Consider the following 24,239-nt stretch of genomic DNA (forward strand, 5'->3'; position numbering starts at 1 on the left):
TGCTCACATTTGCATTCTGAAAACAGAATCTTCCCTGAGTGAAGGCCTTAATTTGTGGAGCTGTTATGCACAAATGTGCTATATAAGGAAAAAAGAACCCACATAGTGGTCAGAGTAAATATTTCTGGCTATATATGAAGTTGTGGTATATTTGGTGAGCCAATGCCAAATAAAATCCTTGAAGTGTTGCTTTGCAGAGTAGATTTTTCAGTATTGGGGCACTGAGACTAATTTTTTTGTCATAGCTATAGTTCAATATTTAAAGTTTTTATATGCATAATCGCTTTATCTCCTTGTTTAATTGTTTGCTAATTTTGAACCTAGTGGCTTAGTCTGAATCTGTAACTACAAGATTGATGGGGTTTATTCTATGGACTTTCTTTCAGGGTGAAAATGCACTGGCTGCAGTGCCAGAGGAGAGTCGACATGAGGGAAAAATAAGCTTTAAAGTTTACAGAAAATACTTCTCTGCAGGAGCAAACTACTTTGTGATTTTTATACTCTTATTATTTAATATTTTGGCACAGGTAAGTTGTTGGAAGTCATAAATAGTATTGAATGTAGTTTGGGTTAGTGAGATCTTTTTCTGCTCTATTTTTATTTTTTTTTAAATACAGTGCATACTTGATGCTGTAATATTTAATCTAAAATGTTTGGGTGTTCTTTAATAATTTTGTAGCATACCCAAGTGTCAGCATGGGATTTTTGGTACAGCATTGAGAGGTCTTGCAGTGATCCTTATTCCAACAATTTTTATACCTCACTAAAATAATTATTTTGGTGACAACATGGCATGAAAATTATAAGCCAGTGTACTTTGTTTAGAAAGAGAAGAAAATAATAAGGTGTGTAAAAGTGGTGTTAAAAAACAGTCAGAATGTTTCCAGTTGAGGAGGGTAAAGAGATGTACTGGGTGTGGGAGGACAGAGCCTGGCAGAAGTGTTCAAGGAGCAGCTCACCTGTTGGTAAGTGCAGATCATGTGAAAAGTTTAGGTGGAGGGTCACTGTTTAGCAGAATGAGAAAGTAAGGAAGAGCATAGGCAAATATTTTGTGTGCTGCAGACTGTAGCAGGTATGTAAATGAGTTTTTAAACAAAGTTATTTACAGACTTACTGAAAGCAATGGTGAGCTGAGGAAGCTGAGTGAGGATACCTTTCGTGAACCTTTTTCTCTGTTTCTTGCTGAGAAGGCTCAAATTCATTTCATGGAAATTATTTTTCTTGGCTGTAAAAAAAATAGTCTATATATTTTAACATCTTACTTCTTGCTTGTTCTTGAATTGAGTCTGTTGGAAAGTTAGCTAAGCAAGATCAGATCTCTGTAGTAGATCTGTAGTAGATCTCTCTCTCTGCCCACAACTTCAAATTCACATGAACAGAAGTGTATTTTGAGATAATAACCCTGTTACATGTTTGTAGTCACCTTTTGTCACAGAAGGAAAGTGGCAGAAGGAATTTTTCCCTCCCTCTCCTCTCTCATCCTCCTTCAACCCTGTTTCTGGTAATTATCTCCTGTAAACACAAATTTCTGGACTGGTAACATCAGAAAGTTTGTTAATCAAAAAGCATTTTGGAATATCTCTTGTAGCAAATTTAGGAACTGAGAAAATGAGTTCTTTAAAGTTCAATTAACATACATTAGGAAGAGCTACTATATTTTGTTTGCCAAAGTGTATTGCTTTCCTTTAGCTTGCTAACATGTAAGGTAATTTAAGGTAACTTCTTTCTTTGTAGAGCACCTTCTAATGTGCTTGGCAAATTGCTGCTGGTCTTGAAAGACTGGATGGCATACTTTTCTGAATATGTGATGTTTTCCCAGAGAGCTTGAAAGAATAGCAAGGAAATTTAATTTTCTAATTTTTTTTTTAATTTTGTGAGATGATTCTTGTATTTGCTTCTTTTGCTCAAGGTGGCCTATGTGCTCCAGGACTGGTGGCTTTCTTACTGGTAAGTTGGTGATAAAAAGTGGCTGGTTGTTTCTGCCTTTTCAGTCAAGTGCTGTTTGTTTAGTTGAAGAGGAATGGAACCTGCTCTAGAATACTTCAGATCTTCCTCTGATTTACACTTCTTTTTTTTGGGGGAAAAAATTAAAACTTTTTGCTAAGTATAGACTGTAATTGCATCTATTCATGTTGTGATGCATGACAGCATCAATACATGAGATCTTTTGAACTAAAGATTTCAACTAAAGAATTTAATCTAGAAACAGCTAAGTGCACTTATTTGATCATGGTTATCTTCTGTGTGCATTTCCACAGGGCAAATCATCAAGAAAAGTTGAATCTCACAACAAATGGAAATAATGGAACAAAAGTGCCTGATCTAGACCTTAACTTTTATTTGGGAATTTATGCAGGTAATTGCACATGCATGTGTGTGTGTATGTTTGTGTCTTAAGAACTATTTATTATCTGATGAAGATTATTGAGAGGTGCAAAGCAATGTGTGGGGAAATGTGATTTCTAGCAGTAACTGAGCAATGTCTTAACAGATTAAAAGCCTGAGTCTTGTTTTCTGATTAAATAGATTGCAATAAATAAAATAAATCTGACAGAAGAAATAGGTTGAATGCTGAGTCTTTAATTGCTTTGGCTGGATTTTGGAAAGTAAATCAGGAATTGAGTATCTGAAAAGTCAGTCACATTAAGGTTGGGGTTATTGTCTATATATTAGTAAGTAATTGAGCTAAATCTTCAGTCATTATATGGATGGCAAGAGGGATTAGAAATGGATCTTTGTTCTGTGCTGTTCTAAAACTTGGCTTGGCTGCATTTCTTCTGAAGTGCCATAGAAAAAGAACAAGCTTTTAAAAGGCATCCTAGATGGGTATGCAAAGCAGGTTGTTAAAAAACATTTCAATATATTTCAATAGGTAGCATTATGCTTCTGAATATTCAGAAAAGGGCGTTGATCCTTGCATTCAGGCATCCAAACATCTTGAAAAACTGCTCTGAGATGTAGTAAAAATTGCCACAGAAGAATCATGTGCATGCTCTCAGATTCTGCTGTTTAACACTCTTAGTGATGCATGGTTTTGTATGGCATGGTAATTTCTTCATGGAGATGTAAATGGTTGGTGTGAGAAAACAGGTGGAATGCCAGAGGAATATGCATTGAATGTATTCAGAAACATCTCCATGGCTGAGAGAATAGGTGCAGGATTTTTTGTTTAGTTTGTTTTCTGGAATCCACGTGATCTGAGTGGCTGACAGAAAACATTGTGTTTGGCCTGGGAAGCAACAATTTAGGAGCCAGATGAACTTGGCTCTTATTTTCTCTGTGTAATGTCTTATTTCCTGAACTGTTCCAGTGGACTGCACATTGTGATTAAATGTGGCAAATTTCCCTTTCTCTAACCAGGTAGCCTAAACCACATTAGTGAAAATTTTATTCTTAAAGGAATATTTTGCTCTAGATAGCAGAACAACAAAAGCTGCCTTTATATTGAAACTTTTAGATGACAGTTGACTCTGTTCAATATTTGCAGTTGTTGAACAGACAGCATTGACTTATCTACACAAAATTGTAAGTGGAGTTGACAAAGTTATAAAAAGGTAGTGCATTTTACAGGAAATACATACTAATCCAACTTACCTTTTTTACAATCTAAAGAGTATAAAACAATTCAACATTTTTATTTCTGATTGTCAATGTTTGAAAAAACAAGCCCACTGTAGTAGTTCATTCTTAGTCCTTGTTGCTTCTGTGAAACAAAGGTTTTGAAGAGTAAAATTGCTGTTAATAGGGAGCACTGCTGGCCAGAAATGGGGTGCTAATTCCACACCTCTTCTATAAGGCAAACATGCAAAGAGCCCTTGTCTCTCTCATACTGAGGTTCTGAGCTCATGAACAGGGAAAGCAGAGCCAGACCAAGTGAAGGACTTGGAAGCGCGTCTTGTTTCCCTTCTCCCCAACCATTAGGTCTGTTCTGGGAGGGTTGTTCCAACAGCTTCCAGCAGCTTCCAGGCCTGAGTAGAGCTGTACAGAAATGTGGGGTTTCCAGGATGTGGTCCCTCTCCTCGTGTTGCTCCCAGAGACCGCTGTTAGTTAGGAATGGGCTGTGCCACAGCCTCCTGCTTCATGCCTCTCCTGCTCCCCTTTTGCATGACCCAGCTTTCCTGTTTGGGTATGTGCAGTTATTCTTGGAAAAATTGTCTTTTCCTGGCCTGGGGTACAGCAGCTGGGACAAGGCAAAAAAACTCTTATCCCAGCCACCAGAATGTGAGCAATAAACTGCAAGAAGACAAATGAAATTGTGATGATACCTTTATTTACTCCCTGGGAGGATACAGAAGGAAGCATATGGGATAGCTTAACCATTTCCCATAATTTAAAACCTCCCTCTTTCCCACTGTTACTATAGCTGTTCCTGAATTGTGTAGGATTTTAACCTGCCCTGAGAATAGGCAAGGTTTTCTGCTGGTAGTTGGGGTCTAACTTCAGCACGTCCTCAAGACCTGAGATAGCTGTGCTGTTTTCTGAAGCAGAACACGTAGAGCCTGAAAGCTCTGCTAAATGTAAGGTTTAGACCTTCACTGTTCACTCTTATTGACAGGGAATTTGAGCAGCCACATTGGAGATTATGCACAGCAAACAGAGCAACAGCAATCTCATTATTTATTTCAGTTTTCTGCCCTGTAGCACCCTTGTCTTGTAAGCAGAGACATGCCCAGAAGAGGAACAGAGAGTCTGCACGCCAGTTCCCTAGAAGGACTGTTTCTTCTCATGGCATAAGGAATGTATCTTACATGGTGTGAAAGACAAATAATTTATGGGATTTGATGTGTTTTACAAGGGGAAGAATGGCATGAGTGGTTTGGACTGATTGGGAGTAACTCAAGGTTGTGTCTAAATAGCCATGTATATATTACTTGTTTAATACCTGCTGGCAAGTGTTGAATCTTCACAGTGACCTGTGCAAGCCACAATTATACATGGCACGGCAAAATGAATTTTTTAGTAACGCTGTTATGCAGAAAGTTTCAATATGCATTTATCTCATGGGTTAACAAACATTTCCTACATTTCTGTGAAGTACCAGTTCTTTCAAACAGAAAAAGAGAAATGGATTAAATTGATTCCGTGATAGTAAGTGAAGCTAGTGACAAATGTATCTGTGTTCTGCACTCAGTCTGAGTCCCCCTAGGCTTAAGTTTGGATTCTTGCTGTATGCAGAAGTCCAGAGAATTTGGTTTTAGTGCAATTTTATTTTTAACGTTTTTTTTCTCCTGAAATATCCATATCTCTTTGGAGTCTCTATTCATATTTTGTTGGTTTTATTTTTTATTTCAGGTTTAACAGTGGCTACAATACTATTTGGCATAATAAGAAGTCTTCTGGTGTTTCAAGTTCTTGTCAATTCTGGTCAGAATTTGCACAACAAAATGTTTCAGTCCATTTTGAAAGCCCCTGTCTTGTTTTTTGACAGAAATCCTATAGGTAAGTTTATTGTAAAAAAAAAAAAAAACCCTCAATATTTAATGTATCTCCTTGATTGAACAAATTGTACCATTTCTGGACAATTACAATTTGATGGTATTTTTGCACTTCTGTTGGGTTCTTTTGCTTCTTTTACTTAGACTTTCTAAATCTAAATTTTTATTTAAACACCTCAAATTTTACAGTGTAGTCCTTTTCAATTTCAAACTCAGATTGCTTATTGACGGTTCACCTTACTGTGTTTAAGTGCAGGTTACAGAACAATGAATTAGCTCTAGCTTTGGTGTTGTACATGGACCTGTATTTGCACTGCTGTTCTGATGCAGTTTGACAGGGAGTCTCCCATATGCTGAGTGTGTGTGAATGCATTTTGTAAAACTGTGATCCAGATCCTTATGTTCTTCAAAAGAAAGGAGAGAGAAGCTGGAGCAGAGTGAAGAGAGTGGGAAGGTGGGTGGTACTGATTGACCAGCCAAAGGTTTGTCTTCTATATGAGAACCAGAAACCTGATGGTCTTCACTCCCTTGGGAAAAAATGGACTTGTTCTCATAGCATCAGGAGGCATTCAATTGTAAGGATATATAGGGATGGCTTTATTGTTTCAGAGAAAACAATAATATTTTCAGGAAATTGGTACTTATGTGGAGAAGAGGTTCATGGCCATGATAGGATGAATGAAATGGGTACAATTTAATCTTAAAGAGCACCCCTGTAACTGCAGAAAGTTAGGGCTGTGTTACATGGCCTGCTTGTACTGTGAATGTGTGGAAATGTAAATTCAAGGCCACTGCAGAGGTTTAGAAGGGAAGCTCAGGAAATGGGAGCTAGTGAGAGCGCATGCATGAGAAGAAATCCTAGTGCTGATGTGTCAGTTTTCCTCTTCTCTCTTGTGTATGTGTGCGCAGCAAACGCAGTAACTTCATTTTTGAGCAAATACAGAGTGATCTTCTAAGAATGCCCATAAATCTGGTTCATAATAACAAACCAAGAACTAGAGAGAAAACATCAGCAACAATGTAGAGTAACACCAGTTTGCTTTGTAACACTATGAAGCATTAATTAGCAGTGCATTGTAAAACTGACATTCTTTAAATCTGCCTGTCGCTGGTATTCACACACTTTTGTGACTTAGATGTGTGTTTCTGTTAATCAACAGATATTTTGTAATAGAGGATTAACTTCAAGATGCATATATTTCTTTCCCTTCATCTTTCTTTTGGTCAGGATGGCATGCAAAAATACTTCTGTTCTGATCTCTGCATTATTTGAAAAAAGGAAAAAAGAGAAGAAAAAAGATGACACATGAGACAATGTTCTTCAGAATTGCAGCATTTAGCAGTTCTAAAATCTGTTTGTAATATCTGTATTTCATTGTCTGATTTACATGGGTTTTTTTACTGTTTATTTTCCTTTTAGAACTTCACATGCTATTTCTTGCATTGAGGTGGGATTTTTTTTCCCCATCTTTTTTTTAAATATGCCCATGAAAGACATACTAAAAAGAAATTGAAGTTTTTAAATGTGCTTTTTTCTAGCTTTTGATTGTAATAGCTAAACCAAACTATTAGTTATTGTATCCCATATTAGCAAAGCTAATATTGCAATGTCAGATCTGTCATTTAAGCATCCAGCATGTTCTCAGTGTTAGTGTGAGGTCTCTAAGACCTCAGCAGAAGCAGTTGCTGAACTGAATTTTGCTGTTTCATTTATCAAAAAAGAATCAGTAATTAAAAAAATACCACGGCTAGTATTTTTAACACACGGTGATCTGTGTTCCAGAGTTGAGTAGGTAACTTAAATAAACAAACATCCCAAGCTCTTGGTGGTGCTTATTGGGGAAGCAGAGTAACGAGGAGCATCGGGGAGTCGACATTAGGAAATGGAAATGCGTGGTGAATCATGACATGTCTGTCAGCTCCCAACAGTGTAGATCCAATCAGTCTTGGTGAATAAATGAGATGACTTATTTCTAAAAAAACTGTGCTTTGTGAATCAGTTTAGGCATAAGCCCAAGATCTCTCTTTACAGATTGCATTAGCAATATATGGGGAGGGGTAGGTTGTAAAGGGAATAGTAACTAGCATTTTATCCAGATGATAGAAGAAAGTAAATGTATTTTTGGAACCTGGATTAGATAGCAGAGAGAGAAAAGGAATAAAAGGACCCCTCTCTTGTCTCCCTTCCTAGCCAAAAATATTTGTATGTACACATATTTCACCTTTAAATTCAGCATAGGTCTAAAAAGAATTAAACTTTACTGTATATTTTGCACTGAAAGAACCTTATTAGTAAATGACTGTTTTTCTCTTTCCTTTTTTAAGTGTTTAGCCTAACCCTACTGAGCTGATAATCCTAAGTGACCAAAGTACATTGTCTTACCCAGCATGCAGAAAAAATTGCCATTTATTTATGACTGAAATTCTAATTTATCAGCAGGTATCTCTACTGCATCACTTACACAGCTGTTGTGAAAGCTTGATGGGTAGTTGAACTGTTAGTATTTTGGGTTTTATTACATCTGATTTGTCTGCATTTGTTCACAGAAGTTATTTTTTTGTGTGTAGAATTTGGCTCTCTGGAAACTTCCTTTGCTCTTCTACCCATATCCCAGTAAGGGAATGACATGAATGTCAAAGCATCTGTAAAGTAGGGAGATGTGGACGTTTTCTGTTTTGTAGTGAAGGCTTCATATATTGCTCTTCACATGTCGCTTGCAGGAATAAAAAGGGGTTGATTCCTGTGCATGTCTAGCACAAGAGGGCAGCATGATCTGTTTTATCCCAGCTGAGCATTACAGAGGCTTCTTAGAAGGATAACAAAATTCATCTGTTGTGTTTTTAGAGATGATATTTGAGGAGTAAATTTTCAACCTCTCTGGTGAGCAATAGTACTGTGGTTCCATTCAGTTGTCTTAATTGTCTGCAAGAATAGTATTTTCTCCTGATCTTTTACACAATGAGCTTTTCAGCTTCGTGTAGTGCTGAGTTCAGGAACTTTTTTCCTTTTGGAAATAGTGGCCAAAAAGTCAGATAACCCTCTAGAGTCAGAAGACTCCCACCAGGGAGACCTTCTTCAGCCATTATTCCTTTTAATTTCTTTTCTGAGATGTTTATAACACTTCAAAACAGATTTGTTATAAAGCTATGTGAAAGGGACCCAGACTTCAGCAGCAGACTTGATTTGGGACTTGCCTCTTTTGAAATGAGTTTCTTACTGAATCGTTCAGATGATCCTACTTTTGACAAGCTTCAGGATTTGATTTGAGATTACTTTCTTAGTTTGTAAATGAATTGTTCTTTTCTGGGATTTAGGGACAGAGATTAGAGAAGTGATGCTAATGTGTAACTGCATAATTTTCAGTTATGGTGGTTGTAGTGTAAATTCTGTGTAATTTTGAATTGCATTGAATTTAGGAAGCTGAAACCTGCTGCTGCTTTGCTGATGGGTGCTGCAAGAAGGAATGGATGATACGCATTAATTTGTTCAGATAAAATAGAAATCTCTTCCCCTTCTAGAGAATCTGCCTGAAATTTAAATTGAACCAGAATCACTACAGAAGTGCAGCTCTTTTTTCCCCAAATTGTATCTCCTCAAACTGTTTGTTTTGACAGTTACAGGAGGAAAAGAAGTATTTTGGCAGACTTTGCAGCATTTCTGGCCTTCTTAGAAATGGGAAGCACTGAATTGTATGATGTTTGTCCTTGACCTGTTAAAATAACAGATTTTTTTTTTCCCCCCACAAATGCATTGTGGAAGCATTAAATAAACATTGATCCCTTTGGGTACTTACCTAGACTTTGAGATTTGACCAGGTTAGAGAGAGAAATACTTTTTTTTTGGTTTTGGCACCCAGAAATGGCACGCTGAACTGATAGCTAATAGCAGCACATGAAAGCAAACTCCAAATATAAAAAGATTAAAATGTGAAAGAAAGCTGTTGTTATAATGAAGTTTGTTTTTCTTTAAGGCATAAGGATTTTAATTATAGTGTTCATAAGTCAACTGCTGAAACGCTTATAATTTGACAGAGAAAGTTTCTTTATAGGATTAAAAGCATGTTCATCAATGCACAAATGACTATCTGCATTTTATCTGACAGAAGTGTCAAATGGGCAATGTTGTTACAGTGTTTCAACCATATAATATTTGCAACGAATATGGTATTTCAGCAGTCTGAAAATTACAATGCTGATAATGAGGTTGTTAAATTATACTTTATCAGATGGATAGTGAAACTGCTCTAGTTAGTGTACATTAATGTATGCTTGTTCACACAAGTGATTCTGCTGAACAAGTAGCATGTTTAAACAAGAAATACTGGTCTTAAACTGGGTGATTTACAGTAGGTGGTGTTTTGGCATATCATGCAGTTAACAAGGCAAAGCTTCATGTTAAGATACTTCGTTTGTAGTCTCATTCGTCAGTGATATAAATATTCAGTAGTGATGCCAGGAAATTGTATTGTATTCCTATTTGACTCAATGACTCAATTGCTTTCTTTATTTCTTCTTTTTTTTTTTTTGGAAACAAGATCTGTCCTATCTTTCTGATGCAGTTTTCAGATATATCCTTGTGGTCAAGATGAATTCTGCAGGGTTGTGAAAAACTGTACCAGCTCTTTTGACAGCTTTCATGTTCTCTTAAGCTAATACAAAAAAATGCATTGTCCTTAAAGCAGCAGAGGCTTTGTTTTTGGCTCTCTATGCCAAGCTCTAAAGGGCATTCACATGTGCACAGGTTTGTTAGTTTATGTTGAAAAAGAAGTCCCTATAGGACAGCCTTTTGTTGTAAAATAAAAACACAGATTCTCTCTTCCGTGTTGGTAATCACTTGCATTTGTTGTTATTAAGATGGCAACACAATGGGTTCCATCAATCATCAAGATCCTTAACAACCACACAACGTTGTAAATATTATGTTTGGGTGTTTGAGTGGAACAGCTCGTCACTGAAGTAGGTGTGGTAATTAAAACCTGTTAGGTTGCTACATGTGTTAAAGAAAAAACCCTTTAATGTTTTTTTCATATAACAATGGCGATATGTACTTTAAATCTTATCAGGGCGTGATTATTAAATGATATTTTATGGGAGTTGCTCATTTACTGTTAGTATTATCATGGCTTTGTTAAGAGTTTGAATAGTCTTATGCTTCCATGTGTTTTATCACTATTATGATTCTGTCAAGAGCTGTACGAAGGTGATTGCTATAGGAGTAGTCTTTAAAGTCAGTAAATGGCACTCTGGAGTTATGTTTACATTTATTATCTATTAGTGTAACTCGATTCAACTCTATCCTGTTCTTTTCTGCAATAATAATTGAATGAAACTTGGCCATAAAGCGATGAGACAAGCCCATTACATTTTCAGTTCACCGAGTCAGAGCTCACCCCATTTATGCCTACTATGGGAGATAAAATTAAAAGCTTTACGGGAAAGCTGTTTGTAGGAGGGGATGAGCCATTATTTGACAGGGAAATAGCGTGAAGCTTGCACTGACAGCCACTTCCAAGTGCAGCCTCTTGCTTCCCTGGCACAAGATTCCGCGTCCCTTCGTAGGGATTTTCGATCTTCTTCACATTAAGATCGCCTGGTGGGGAAAACAGCCTGCTGTGAAACTCATTTCTGACCATATGCTGACCTGCCCAGATACTGCAAAGTCCAGTGTTTTCATTTACTGAAGCAGCTACAGAGAGAGCTGCTCTCGCCCCACCTCAGCCGAGCAAAAAGGAGGCATGGAATGTCGGGCAAGACAGGGAAGCCTAATTAAAAATACTGGCTTTAGAAGGCTGCACAGAAGCCGTTCAGGGACATCCCTTTCCTGCAAGTGTAGCTGGAAAATAAAAATGAAATTTTGTTTTAGTCTTGCATAGCTGGCATGCTGTTTTGGGGAGATTTGTGGCAATGGGGAACTACATGTTGGTTGGAGACACTTGAAAACAGAGGGAGAGACTGCTGTAATATTGATAGAAAACTGCAAGGGGCTTAAAAAGAGGGCCCAACTGAGGTGATGCAGTTACAAATAAGCTTTTAGAGATAATCCAAAATGGTGCTTTTTTTTTCTTTTCTTTTTGTTTTCATAGTAACTATTTGAAATATGTAACTTTTTTTGCTATTTTTAATTTGTTTATAAATTGTGGAATGCTGCTACGACTGCTGTGGATAGTGGGGACTGGAGGTGCCACTTGGATAGAATGTCCTCTCTAGCTGTTCATGGATGCCTATTTTGGATGGGAATTGAACATCTCTGAGAAATGAGGAAAAACTTATCAAAACTTACTTCATTCAACCTTGGAACAAGGCATAAGCATTTCCAAAACTAAATTACTTTGGAGAAGAGCTAGGCAGGGATGATGAATATCCAGGTGTTGAGACCACCTGTAGGGAATGTGGGAAAGGCAGTCAGCTCTTCTCCCCCTCTGGTTCAGTGTGAGCTTTGAACATGTGGATCCCCACCCCAGGTGACAGCCATGCTCATCGGGCTCTTGGCTGTGCCAAGCCTTCCACTGCTGTCCTTTATGGACACACAGAACACAGTTGAGTGTTTCTGCAAACGCTTTGATCTTTGCAGAAAAACTAGCCCACTTTGATGGGGTGTTTTGGGGTTTTTTTGCTTAATCTGAGTAGCTGGAAATTAAAATGAAACAAACACTCTCACAGTGCAAACTCATTTCATTAGCACTGTTCTGCTTTATGCTGCGCAGAATTCTTTCTCCCAGACGGTCCTAGGTAATCTGCACTGCAGCATCTGGGTGAATTAATTAGTTGAGGTTTCTTTCTTTTTTTTTCTTTTTTTCAGATTGCCAGCATCTTGCAGATTATGCAACAAGTGAAGATTAGTTTGTGCCTGTGGTGATCTTGTAGAGTGTTTGGAAACAAAAGGCACTTCTCGATCCAAAATTAAAATTTTAGTGTAGAAAAGAATGGCTGTTGTATGTGAATCTGCCTGTTTTGGCAATCCAGACTAAAGCCTGAAGAATAGAAATAACAGCAGAAGCAGAGGTATTGAATCGAACTTGACTTCAGTGTGTTGTTCAGTTTAAAAAATACAAACTTGAAAGTTATTTATAAATAGTACAATACAGTACAAATAGTACAGTTTATAAGTAGTACAATAATTGCTTGACAGATCTTCCACCCTGTCTTCCCCAAATATTTTTTTTTCCTTTATCAAAACCATTAGGGACTTTTTCTGGGGACTTTTGTTATGTATTCAGGTGAACACATATGCAGAGCTTCCTTCAGGTTTTGATTTTTTATGTCATTTTATGGAAGATAATGTTACATTTGGAGAGGGCAACATTATTCCAAGCTGTACATGTTTGATAGCTACCAGCCTTAAGAGAGCTTTTCAGTGTTCTAAAATAGCATCAAGCATATGAAGAACATTTGTTTGTTTGTTTGTTTTATTAGGTAGAGGACAATAGTCCTGTAATTAGAGTGGTAGTATGTAATGGACATTAATTATTGCTTGTGGCTATACTGACCTTGAGGCAGGTAGCTTGAAACTGGAAACTGCACGTTCATTTTTGTTTGGGGTTTGTTTTAATGTTCATTTAAATTTGGGCTCTTGTTCAGCATTTTCCAAGGTGATTCTTATTTGCATACTTAGTTGCCATAGTTTTTGATTCTGGCTTGAGCAGAATATTTAGTTGTGGTGGTCCCAAAGGGAGGTTGTAGAGTGAGGAGGTTTCTGAAAAGTCAGCATAGGCTGGGGCTGCCTTAACTATGACTCACCTAATGCTGGGTAGGAAGTTGCATTCACAGAGCCAGCAGGCAAAGCAAGCTGCTGCATGGCAGAGAGGTGGCAGAGTCTTCATTCTCAGCTGTTTGATTCAGGGTAGAGTGCCTTTTGTACTCAGGAGGTGGTTTTGGTCTTATGTTTGTCTTTGCACTGTTGTAAAAGACTTAAAAATTATTTCAGACCTGTTTGTCTTCTAGTTGTAGGATCCCCTCATCCTTCCTCATTTACCAGTTAAAAAAAGAGCATAAAGGTCACTAATATTTCTCAAATTTGAGCTTTTATCTTGTGCTGCTTGTGCAACATTTATGACAGTTGAGAATTCAGAGGAAATTTAGAGTTCAACTTTTCATAAGGTCGTGGTTTCTGTGTCCACTGATGTGGTTCTGGTCAGTTTTCATCCACTGTGTACTGAATTCACCCTTTGTTTTGTCCAGGAATGGTACTTTTCCTGCTCTCTTTCAAGCATAAGTCAATCACTAGCTGGATTTAATATTGAGTCAGAGAGTGCAGAATAATCTGAAAGTGTTTGGAAATCTGAGAAGGTGAAGATTTGGAACTTGGACATCCTTGCTAGCAATTACAAGGAATAATAGATGGAAGAGAGATGGTCTAACTCTTCCTCAGTTCTTTTTTTATCAGATGTGATGAGATTTCTGTGTGTGTGTGGTAAACCTCTTTTTTCTCAATGAAGTTGCTGTCTGTTTAATATGTAAATGATGCAATGCAGAATATTGCTAATTCGTGTGTAGGCAGGAAAAAACACTCTGCTTTGTGGTAAACTTCCCTTCAGTGGGAATACGTGCTTCTTTGTCCCTGTGTGTATTCATTTCTCAGCATAATTTCATGTTCATGAGTTTGAATGTTCACAACCCAAAATAAAGAGTTTAGTTTACTAAAACTAATTTTAGGCAAAATTCCTACATCTGTTCTTAAGATGTCATAATTAACTTCTCATACAGGAATACTGTCCCTGCCCCATCCTTTCTAGGACATGCCAGGAGGACAGTAAGTGATTTGATGCCAGGGGCATTTGCTCATTGTGGGGTTTTTCCCCACTCTCTCCTTTTCAATGTGAATATTTAGAGCTGTAAACTTTACATTATTTTGTTCCTCTCTTCTTCTAGAGCACTTTTTTTTTTTTTGGAATCTGTAATGCTTTTCTTTAGAGAAGAGGTGGTGTCTGTCTTAACTTAGGGCGTTAAGTCCCTGTGCTCCAAGGATGGGTATCTAGGATTTGGAAAGTGCCACTTAGAAATTTACCATATTTTTAAGATTTATTTTAAAAGAATGTTTATGTAAAGGCCCATATGCTTTCCTTGAGTTTGGTACAATACTTCTTTCCTTTCTCCCTTCATTCCTTAATTCCCCAGTTTCCTTTTAGAAGAACAGTTCTCCTCTCTCCTGTCTGAACAACCAGCCAAAAGTAAACAATTACAGTTAGCTTTCCAGAATATTTCTGGTATTCCCTGACTAAAAAATGTTTAAATGGTTTAAGGAAGAGTTGGTAGTTCTTACCTTCAGTCAGCTAATATTCCCTTACCATTGGAGAAAAAAACACAATTGTTTGATGCTCCTTTGAAACGAAAGATACCTGAAGAAACCTCTGCAAATTTAAAGCCTCAGAACTGTGAAATATAGATGGTTTTAGCTTTAGAATGGTCATATTTTTTTCTATTAAACTAACAATATAGAGAGAAATTTTTTCATCAGTATTTTCGACAGAAAACTAGTTATTCTAGACTTATTCTAATAATAAGAAATCTTATCTAAGGAGCGCTTCCAAAATAAAACCAAATTTGAGAGAAAAAAGTGCCTTGAGGTTTTTATAAAGCTGACAAGTTCTAATATTCCAAATACACAGTGACAATGATCTTCTCTTATAATTAAGCTACAAGTATGATTTAATATTGAATTCAAAGCCATTCACTGAATGCTGCTTATATTTAAACCCCCAAAAATCCCCAAGAGAAAAAATAGAAAAAACAATCCCAATGTATTTTTTTTTAAATTCAGATAAGAAAAATAAAGTCTGCTGCACTTCTATTTAATAACCAGTGTTGCTCAGCTACTACCGAAGGCTTAAGGACAGTGTTTAGAAGTGATTGTTCAAAAATAAGTGTTTCTCTAAGATTATGAGGGCTTATACAGATGATTTTGTTCACCTGCTGAGTGTTCAAGAGTGGAAATGTCCAATCTGACGCTTTCCAGAAGTGTTTGTTTGCTTGAAAAAATAGAAACATTCCTCTGGAAAAATAGGATGTAATTAATTTTTGTCCCTTCTTAGCCACATACTAAAGCAATATTATTATGTACTTTTAATAGAGACACAAATGTTTAGTGAAATGCAAAATCCCAAGTTTCTGAAATGATACGAGGTGGTTTTAGCTTAAAATGTAGTGCTGTGAGCACTGCTTAATTTTATTAATATCTTCCTGCTCTTCCTCTGTTGTTGTTGTGCTTCTCATGAGATGCAGGATGTTAAAATGCTTGTTGAGTACTTGTTTTTAATTTTTAAATGGGCATAGAAGTGTTTTGAATAGAAATTTTACTTATTGTTCAATTAAATGGGCAGAAGGAGAACAAGTTAGAACAACTGAAAGACAGTACATTTATATTAGATATTATGAAAAAATTCTTTGCTGTGAGGGTAGTGAGGCACTGGCACAGGTTTTCCGGACAAGCCTGTCCATGCTTTATCCTTGGAAGTGTTCAAGCCATGTTGGATGGGGCTCTGAGCAGCCTGGTCTTGTGGCAGGTGTCACTGCCCACTGAAGAGGGGTTTGAAATAGGTCATCTTTAAGGTCCCTTCCAACCCAGGCCCCATTCTGTGTTTCTTAGATTTTACAGGTTTTAGAAAAACAGAAGGTTGCATTCATTCTTTGACTCCCTGAGAAGCAGGTGCAAAAATACTCTTCCAGCTAGTGACCTGCAGCACTTTGGTAGATTTGGGTTGTATCTGAATTACTGCAAAGTAAAGGTGATGGAAAAAACTTTCAGCATGGAAGAAGAGGCTTTAAAGACCTTTCATACCTCTCAGATTTGGTGCAAAGCAGAGATTTATACTTGAACTTTCACCTCATCTTTAAAGGGGCTGTGGTTCTTTGTAGTGGAACTTGAGCAGCAGGATGGATGGAGAATGCTGTTGGTGTAAGAGAAAGTGTGACAGGTGTAACATTTGCTCCTTACACCTGTTTTTCCTCTTGCTGTATGCCTTTCTGCTGTGATACCAAAGCAATTCAGAGAGGAAGCAGAGCAACAAAGGCAGTTAGTTTAATTAGTGAATTTTATCCTCAAAGGCTTTTCAATCTAATTTGGTCTTCTGATTTTCTGTTGATTCTTCCAAATGCTTCAGACTTAGTCAGACAAAAGCCTTTTTCTTCACAATTGTCAAATTTCATTGAATCTCGAGTCTTGGTGATAGAGCTTAATTGTCAGCAAAATAAGTCTTGGTTTCTCTAAATTGTTTGATCCTCAATTGGTTTAGAAGTGACAATATACTTTCATTTACAGGGTTTAGATACTGTTTTCATGTGGCATGTGGAGCAAAGTTGGACCAACGAAAAACATTATTTTAGTTGTTTTCTGCCAGGGAGGCTTAGACAAAGAGCTTAGTCTCAGATCCTTTAAAGTTCAAGCATCTGCCACTAGGGGCAAAAATTATTTTCCTGTAGGCATTCATCTTTTATTGTAGATTTACTGTGCTGCTTCACTTGGTTGATAATCTAATTTAAACCTCAGAGATGATTCATACCTCCTCAAGGGGGATTCACAGCTAGTTTAAATTGTGTGATGTCAAAACTTTTCAGTTCTTCTAGGATCTCTTTTTTGAACATAATGGTCCTTTGGGTGTTTGAATGCATTGAGGAGTAAAGTAACCCATGCAAATGGTGACACTTGAGAGATACCGTTTCACAACATACCTTGGATTATTTTTCAAATTTATTGGATTTCTGGTTCAGGTAACTTGTGATGTCTTAATTTGGGTCCTAATCATGCCAAGTGGTCTATTGTGGACAAACTTCTGCTAGTGTGATTGTGGTGCCTGTTGAATAAAGGAACTTTCTGGAAGGTAGAATAGATCATGTGCTGTGCTAAAGACTTGTGTTTCGTAAGCCCAGCATTTTTGCATTTTGTATATCTGTAATATGACAGTTTTCCAGAAAAACACCAGATTATGAAAGGTTACAAAACCTTGATGTCAAGAGGCATTTTCAATTTCCATTCTCAGAAAACCAGAAGCAGCAAAGAAACAAACTCCCAGTTGTCCAGAAGGTCCTAAGAGGTTTTAGATTCATCCAAAGACTTAAATTTGTTCATGACCCCTTCCTGAGGGCATGACCACTGTGTAGTTGACCACTAAAAAGGTTAGGAATTGAATGTTCATATTAGTTTCATATTATATTCATATGTGAACTGGTATTTGAGGAGTTCTCTAGAGTCAGGCAAGGACAAAACAGACTTTCAGAAAATGAAGAGGTGTTGTAAATACCGTTCAGCTGTGATGAAAGGTTTATTGAATGCTTTTCTTATACATTCTAAAGTTAAGCTACATCTTGAAAACTAACAGAGCCAACATTAGTTCTCCAAATATTCTAATTAAATAAACTACCATGCTAAGTTGTTACTAATAATACTCTGTATTTTTAATAGTGGTTGGTTTATTAACACAATTTGGCTTTTGTGGTTTTTTTGCTTGGAGGTATAGTGTTGTTTCCTATTTCTAATGATGTATCCACAAATTGATCCCAAATCAAGGTCTGTGCTTATGCTGTTTTGCAAAGAAGGAAACAAAAACACAAGATATTTTTCTGTCATTTGCTTTCATTATTATATGTGTATTTTTCCATTTTATTCATGCCTTATCTGAAATTTGATGTCTTTTTCAATGCAGAATAATGGCAAAGCTGTTGTTTTGAAAGAACCTTTCCCAAACTGTCTGGGGTCAGATTACAATCAGTTATTATTTGCAAAAATTTTAATGCATATTACAAAATAGAACTTGCTTCAGGTCCATGAGAGGATTTAATAGTGGTTTATGTATTATGTACCTATACTTGAACGATAGGTATTTTTGTCATAGTCTTTACATGGCTCCTCTAGTTGTCCTGTTTGTTACAGTCCTGGAACTTGTTTCATCCTAATATGTCTAATGTATTTTCAGCAGAAAATCTGCGGGTTTAAAAGAATGACAAAAACCATACTGTGGTAAAAATGGATGTCAGGAAAACAAAATCAATGTGTAAGTAAGAGAGCTGTTAAAATCCAGTGACAGACATATTTTAAGGAAAGAAAGAAAACTCTTACTGATAATTCCTTTACCTGAAATTCTAATTGGCCTTGTGAAGTCTTAAGACCCTGTGTGAATGAAATTAAGCAAACTAATCAGAGTATACTCTAAAGACTAATGAGACTCAACCATCTGTTTCCCCTGCAGTTCTATAGTTAGCAGAGTGAAATATGCTCCTTTAAGAGCAGTTTAAAGCAAGAACTGAAATCCCCTGAATTGTTTTCTAGAGACATCTCTTTCAACAGATATAAGTCTTCCCTTGTCTGTCAGAGTATAGCCTTGTGAATAGTCTGTATGTGTGCAGTGCCTGTGGTTGTGCAGTATGCCCTGGATGTGCTTTGCCTTCTTCCTTCAGGTGACACTGGCTTTTTGACTTCCACAGTTCTAGTTTGGGAACTGCTTCAGAACCTGATTCCTCCCTTGCTGTATTTCCCCTGTTTTTCAGTGTAAAACGCCCTTTCTGTTGGCTTTATGGCTTATGGGCTATTCCTGTATCTGACTGTTTTTGTCACTCTGCATTTCCAAAACATCAGTTCAGGCACTTTTCTGGTTTTAAGTGTTGCAATCACCTTGTGTTCACCTTCTGTTCTCAGTTGCTGTGTCCCCATCTCTTCCACACTTTCTAGCCTGTGTCTTGCTGTGTTGGGCTTTGTGTCTTGGTTGTGTGTGGGATGACATGTGTACCTAGAGCTTATGCCCTGCCGTGGTGAAGGAGAATGGAAGAGCCAATGCTGAAGGAAGAGAGAGAAGAGGAAATAGGGAATGGGTGTTCAGTGTATGAAGCTGAGGGTGAAGCAGAGGACACATGCAAACAGGGCAAAAATGCGAGTCAGTGTGTACACAAAACTCTCTCAATATCCAAACACCCCAGGTTTGGTGAGGTCTGGGACTGGGACTGCCAGCTTGTCTCTTGACAATTCCGTCTTGCAGCTGCTTCCCAGGGCCAGATGGAAGGAAATCTTTTCTTAATCTTACAGCCCCAATATACTGTGAAGGAGTCTAACAGGAATTGTTAAGAGGAGTATGACTTGGTTTGCACATTAACCTTCCCCCCCTGCAAGGCCTTTACTATTTCTGCACCTGGTAAATTGAGCTGTTGGCACATTCCAGTGTTTTTAATTCCCTCCCTCATAATTCTGCTTGTTTCTCTTTCATGCTTGCATCTTTGTAACTTCCTGCTCACTGTGCACTAAAGTTCATCTACATGCTGGCACTTTTTCATCTTAAAATCATCTCTCAAGATGCACCAGTGGCATTGTAACCGCAGTACACTGACAGCAGTTAAACATATGGGTGGGGAAAACTCATTAATTCCATGACCCCTTTGTGTTCCTGTACTTTAAAACACAATCTTGTCCTGCAACTTTCTGTTCCAGCTTACTGCTCCATCTTCCCCTAGCTCCTTATTCCTTCTGTAGTCAATTTTGCTGGTTTCTCTTAACGGGCACAACAAACTCTTCAGGGCAGGGCACGCTGCTGGCTACGTGCTGGTCCAGCCTGCATCCCAGTGAGGCTCTGCCTCCTGCCTCAGGTCCATTAATCCTCTTCTGGCTGTTTCTGACACGCAAACAACAAATGGCAAAGTCCTCAGGAGTCCCTTGTTGCGAGCAGCACTTCTCTGTTTTAGCCTGTTTATTTATTTAGGAATTCGTACTGCTGGACAGCTGTAAATCAGGGCTTCACAGTGTCTCTGATCTTAGCAAAACCAAAAGGGTTTGTAAATTGTATTCACTTCTGCTTGAATGATGGTTCAGTCAAGTAATTTTTTTCCTCCTTGATGTGTGTGAATTTTCTTTCTGTGTTCATAGAGAAGTGAAAAAATGTTGCTGTTAAGATATTTGTCTTTTTTGAGTTTCTTAGAGTTAAGAAATTTTAAGTTTCTTATTTAAAAGCCATGAAAAAGAGGAAATTATAGGATTTTTTTCCTATAAAAAATATGTAATATTTCAGGTATATTTATACATAAACATTAAAGGTTCTTTGGTTTTGATATATGCACAACTAATGTGTTAGTGTGGTCAGCAGCTATTTCCCATTTAGCTGCTTATTTCTAGTATATTTTTTTTTTGTTTCTGAGATGAAGCTTTCTAATAGTTGCCCAGTAGAGGAGTACAGTAGAGTCAAAGGCAGTGCAGTATTTTTAAAATGCTTATAATTTAACAATGTAATTATTAAAATGTCTTTCTTTTAATATAATCAATGAGATATACAGTAGAGCAGAGATCATATTTGGGTTTTTTTTCTCTTTATTTCCTCATTCTCACTGATTTCATTTATGTTAATTATAGTTTAGTCTGTAGAGAAGTTTACTTTATAGTGGTATTTTCTTCCCCAAGAAGCCAGTGGCCCAAGGAAATGCATTGTCAGACTATATGTATACTCTCTTGGACATCACTCTGGAATAAACCTCTTGGGTTGTGATTGCCTTCAGTTTTCCTGAGACAAAAGATTTTTGTTTGTTTCTCAGGCAAGATTTGCAAGTGGAATTTGGTGCCAGCCACAAAACAGAAGAGTAGGTGAAGTCCCAAATTGAAGCAAAATATTTATTTTCATGGGGCACGAGGGTGTGGGGTGTGTCTTCTTTAACACAGAGCAAATATTCCAAGGGAATGCTTAGATTATTTGCACAGCAGACTAAGTGAGCTTTCTGACAGCTATACCAGAATATCTCTTGAGTTCTGTAGTAATGACCTTCCATGTGAGGCAGGAAAAAATCCATTGAAAATTAGTGTCATCCATTGAGCGCTCTGGATAGCCAAACCCATGTGTTTTTAATAATTTTTTTTATTCCCAGTGGCTTTTTTTTATAGTAGGAATAGTTACAAAGGAAAATGTGTTTTAGGAATCGTTACATATAACGGCATATAACAAATGAACTTTAGAGAGAATCCCTCCTTTCCAAACAATCGCATATTCCAGAAGAAGAGAGAAAGAAAAATAAAGTGAAGCTGAAGAAAAAGGAATGATCAAGCTGAAGGAACATGCCAAGCAACAGTGAGCAGTTTACAGTCAGATGGAGATGTGAAATGTGAAATGCCTCTGCTGTTTGGCCTGTCCAGAGGCTTTATCCTCAGAATGGGTGGGCTAGGTAGAGGCCAGAAGTCTTGCTGTCCCAAAACAGCCTCTATAGAATTCAGTCCCTATAGACTTCTAAACAGAAGTACTATGGAATTTTCTTTCATGGTTCCAGAAAAAGGAAGAAGATGGATGGGGATCTGAATATATAAGATTGGTAAAAATGGTATATTATTTGTTTTTGGAGTGATAACCAGATAGCAGTGATAACCAGATAGCTGTTTCAGCTAAGATTTCAGGAGTCAAATGCTTTATGTTCAGTAATGTCCTATTTCTCCATTGGTATTTTAGACTGGATTGATGATTGAGCCCCTCTAGCTTCAGCACCAATTAAAAAAAGAGAGGGGGAAGAGAAAAGCATTGGAACATTAGAAATTAAGATGCTTATTATGAGAATTATCTTTAGGAGATAGAATGGGAAAAGCGACAAATATGAGCAGATTTGCAAGAGCTATGTGAGATCCACCTCAATATTTTCTGAAATGCAGTATTTAAAGCCTATTCTGAATCATGTCTTAATAGTACAAATAACATAGGAAAACTCCTTTTTGTTGTTATCAGGAAGGTGACATATATTGCCATTTTTATTTTAATTCTTGCAGTGATGTATATTTTTATATATATAGCTCCCAAATATAAAAATAACTCTAATAGCATAAGGTTCTTTGAGTGTTTGAATGCACTGAGGAGGAAAGAATGAGGAAAGGAAAGAATGTAACCTCCTCTCATGTAAGTATTCCAGTAACAAAATACTCTTCAGATACTTCAGTCCATCCTGTTTGTAGTATTCTGTTTAAATGTTCTAAGTCCCTTTTCCAGCAAAAGAGCACTGGGGACATATTTTCAGCCCAAATTGGATTTGTAGGCTACACAAGTGCTCTTTTTAAGTGGGTGCATTTGTGGTTAAATATTTTAGCCAAGAATTAAATTCATAATTATGCTAGTAGAAAGTCATTATAAGACTACATTTTGTAGGTAATGTTTTGTGTTTCTGTTATACAGATGTTTTGCATTGTGGTGAGAAGTTGAAGTAGGTAACTTAATATATGAAAAAAAAGGTGAAGAAAAATCAATGGAGAACTTATTCAGTAGTGTGTAACTTGGCATCTTTTTAAAGGCCAGTTGATAAGAAGTTGCAAATGGTTACTTTGTTTGTTTGTTTTTTTGTGGTTTGTTTTTTGTTCAGTTGGAGTTTGTCCCTTAAAAATGGGACTTAAAAGTCATGCTCCTTATGTTGAAGCATACAGCAGAAATTAAGTTCTGCTGTATTTTGGCAGTTCATTAGATTTGGTGGTGTCATTTTAGGTTGTGAGTTTTTTTGTTTCGGTATGTTTAAATGTAGAATTTTTTTTGTTAAGCTGAGGATAACTTAAAATAGCTTCAGTGGATGAGTTTAAAATTAAACAGAGAGGATATCCAGATATTAACTTCTAGAATGGTTAGAACTTTGTTCTGGCAATCTTCATCACAGGATTACATATTAGAAGTTTGATATTACTCCAGGGACTGGGGGGGTTGCAGGTGTCTGCTTCCAATGTCATTCCAATTATGAAGCAGAGATGTAGTTTTGTACTCAGATTCTAGCATAAGACTTTTATATATTGCTAGAAGTTTGTACTCTTACATGATTTTAAATCTTCCTTTCACAATCAATTACAGAGTATGATTACAGGGATCAATAGTTAGAAAATTGCTGATGAATGTATTATCCCAGCGCTAGCACACTTTTTTAAATGGGATCACTTTGTTAGCAAATATAATACAGCACCAAAGTTAAATTCTCTTTTATAAATGCTGTTATATCTGGAATTGTTACCAACTTAGTTAATGGGTAATGAGGTACAATCAGGAAGGCATTTAGGATGCAGAAGGTATGTTGAGATTTGCCAAGAAAGCAATTTCAGAAAGAAGGAAAGTTACACTTCCTCCACACAGTCAAGGTTTTTCCTTTGTGTGCTTCTGTTCTTAGTGGAGACTTCAGATGTAATTTCTGCATTGTATCTTATGTGAGGAGGCTTTGGCTGGTGATAACAGATGTTAATACACATTCTCTTCTGAGTACACCCAGGAAAAAGAACAAATCAACTGCACCACATAAATTACCAAAGAGAGAAAAAAAATTGCATACAGCAATGTTGGTTTGCCACAGCAGGGTAATTCCAATCAATGGTATGTATGAACTAGGAAGCTCCAGAAACAACTGTACAGTTAGGATCAGTGTATTCATACTAGGTAATGTAGATGTCTCCATCAGCAGTAAAAATAAAAATTCATTTCCAAAGAAACCTGTTTTCCATTCTTATCTTTATCATAGTTATTCTTCTTCCTTTAAATCCTACACTTAAAAATAAGATCAAACACAATGTTTGCGTTTTCTTCTTGTTTCCTAACTGTTTTCTTGTTTGACAGCATTTGTGTAAAAAGTCCTTTTCAAATACTAAATTAATTTGGATAGAAGGCTTCCCACCTGAATTCATTACATGCTGGCAGTTTAGATAAATGGATATTATGGTCTCAGCATATTTCGGCCCAGCACCACTGTGCCTATTTGCAAATGTCTAAGAAAGTGATAATATTCCTATCAGTTTCAGACTGCTAAAGAAAAAAAAATGGAGTAAAATTTCTTATTTATATTTATAGGATGCCTGTGGGGAAGACAGCAATGCTGTATATGGCAGTTTGTGTGGACGTGTGGTGC

The 24,239-nt window shown here is 37.0% G+C and overlaps 1 protein-coding gene across 3 annotated transcripts in view; it reads left to right on the forward strand.

The window, feature by feature from the left end:
* The window catches only part of ABCC4 (ATP binding cassette subfamily C member 4 (PEL blood group)), a 142,424-nt gene that overhangs the window by 46,912 nt on the left and 71,273 nt on the right, over window positions 1–24,239 (forward strand). For all 3 annotated transcript variants that reach the window (XM_064712702.1, XM_064712711.1, XM_064712721.1), the window contains 4 exons: window positions 387–527; window positions 1,910–1,947; window positions 2,259–2,356; window positions 5,293–5,439. In XM_064712702.1, the coding sequence (XP_064568772.1) occupies window positions 387–527; window positions 1,910–1,947; window positions 2,259–2,356; window positions 5,293–5,439 (424 nt within the window). The remainder of the gene's footprint in view (window positions 1–386; window positions 528–1,909; window positions 1,948–2,258; window positions 2,357–5,292; window positions 5,440–24,239) is intronic.

The sequence above is a fragment of the Zonotrichia leucophrys genome, chromosome 1 (assembly GCF_028769735.1).
Source record: "Zonotrichia leucophrys gambelii isolate GWCS_2022_RI chromosome 1, RI_Zleu_2.0, whole genome shotgun sequence".
Lineage (NCBI taxonomy): Eukaryota > Metazoa > Chordata > Aves > Passeriformes > Passerellidae > Zonotrichia > Zonotrichia leucophrys.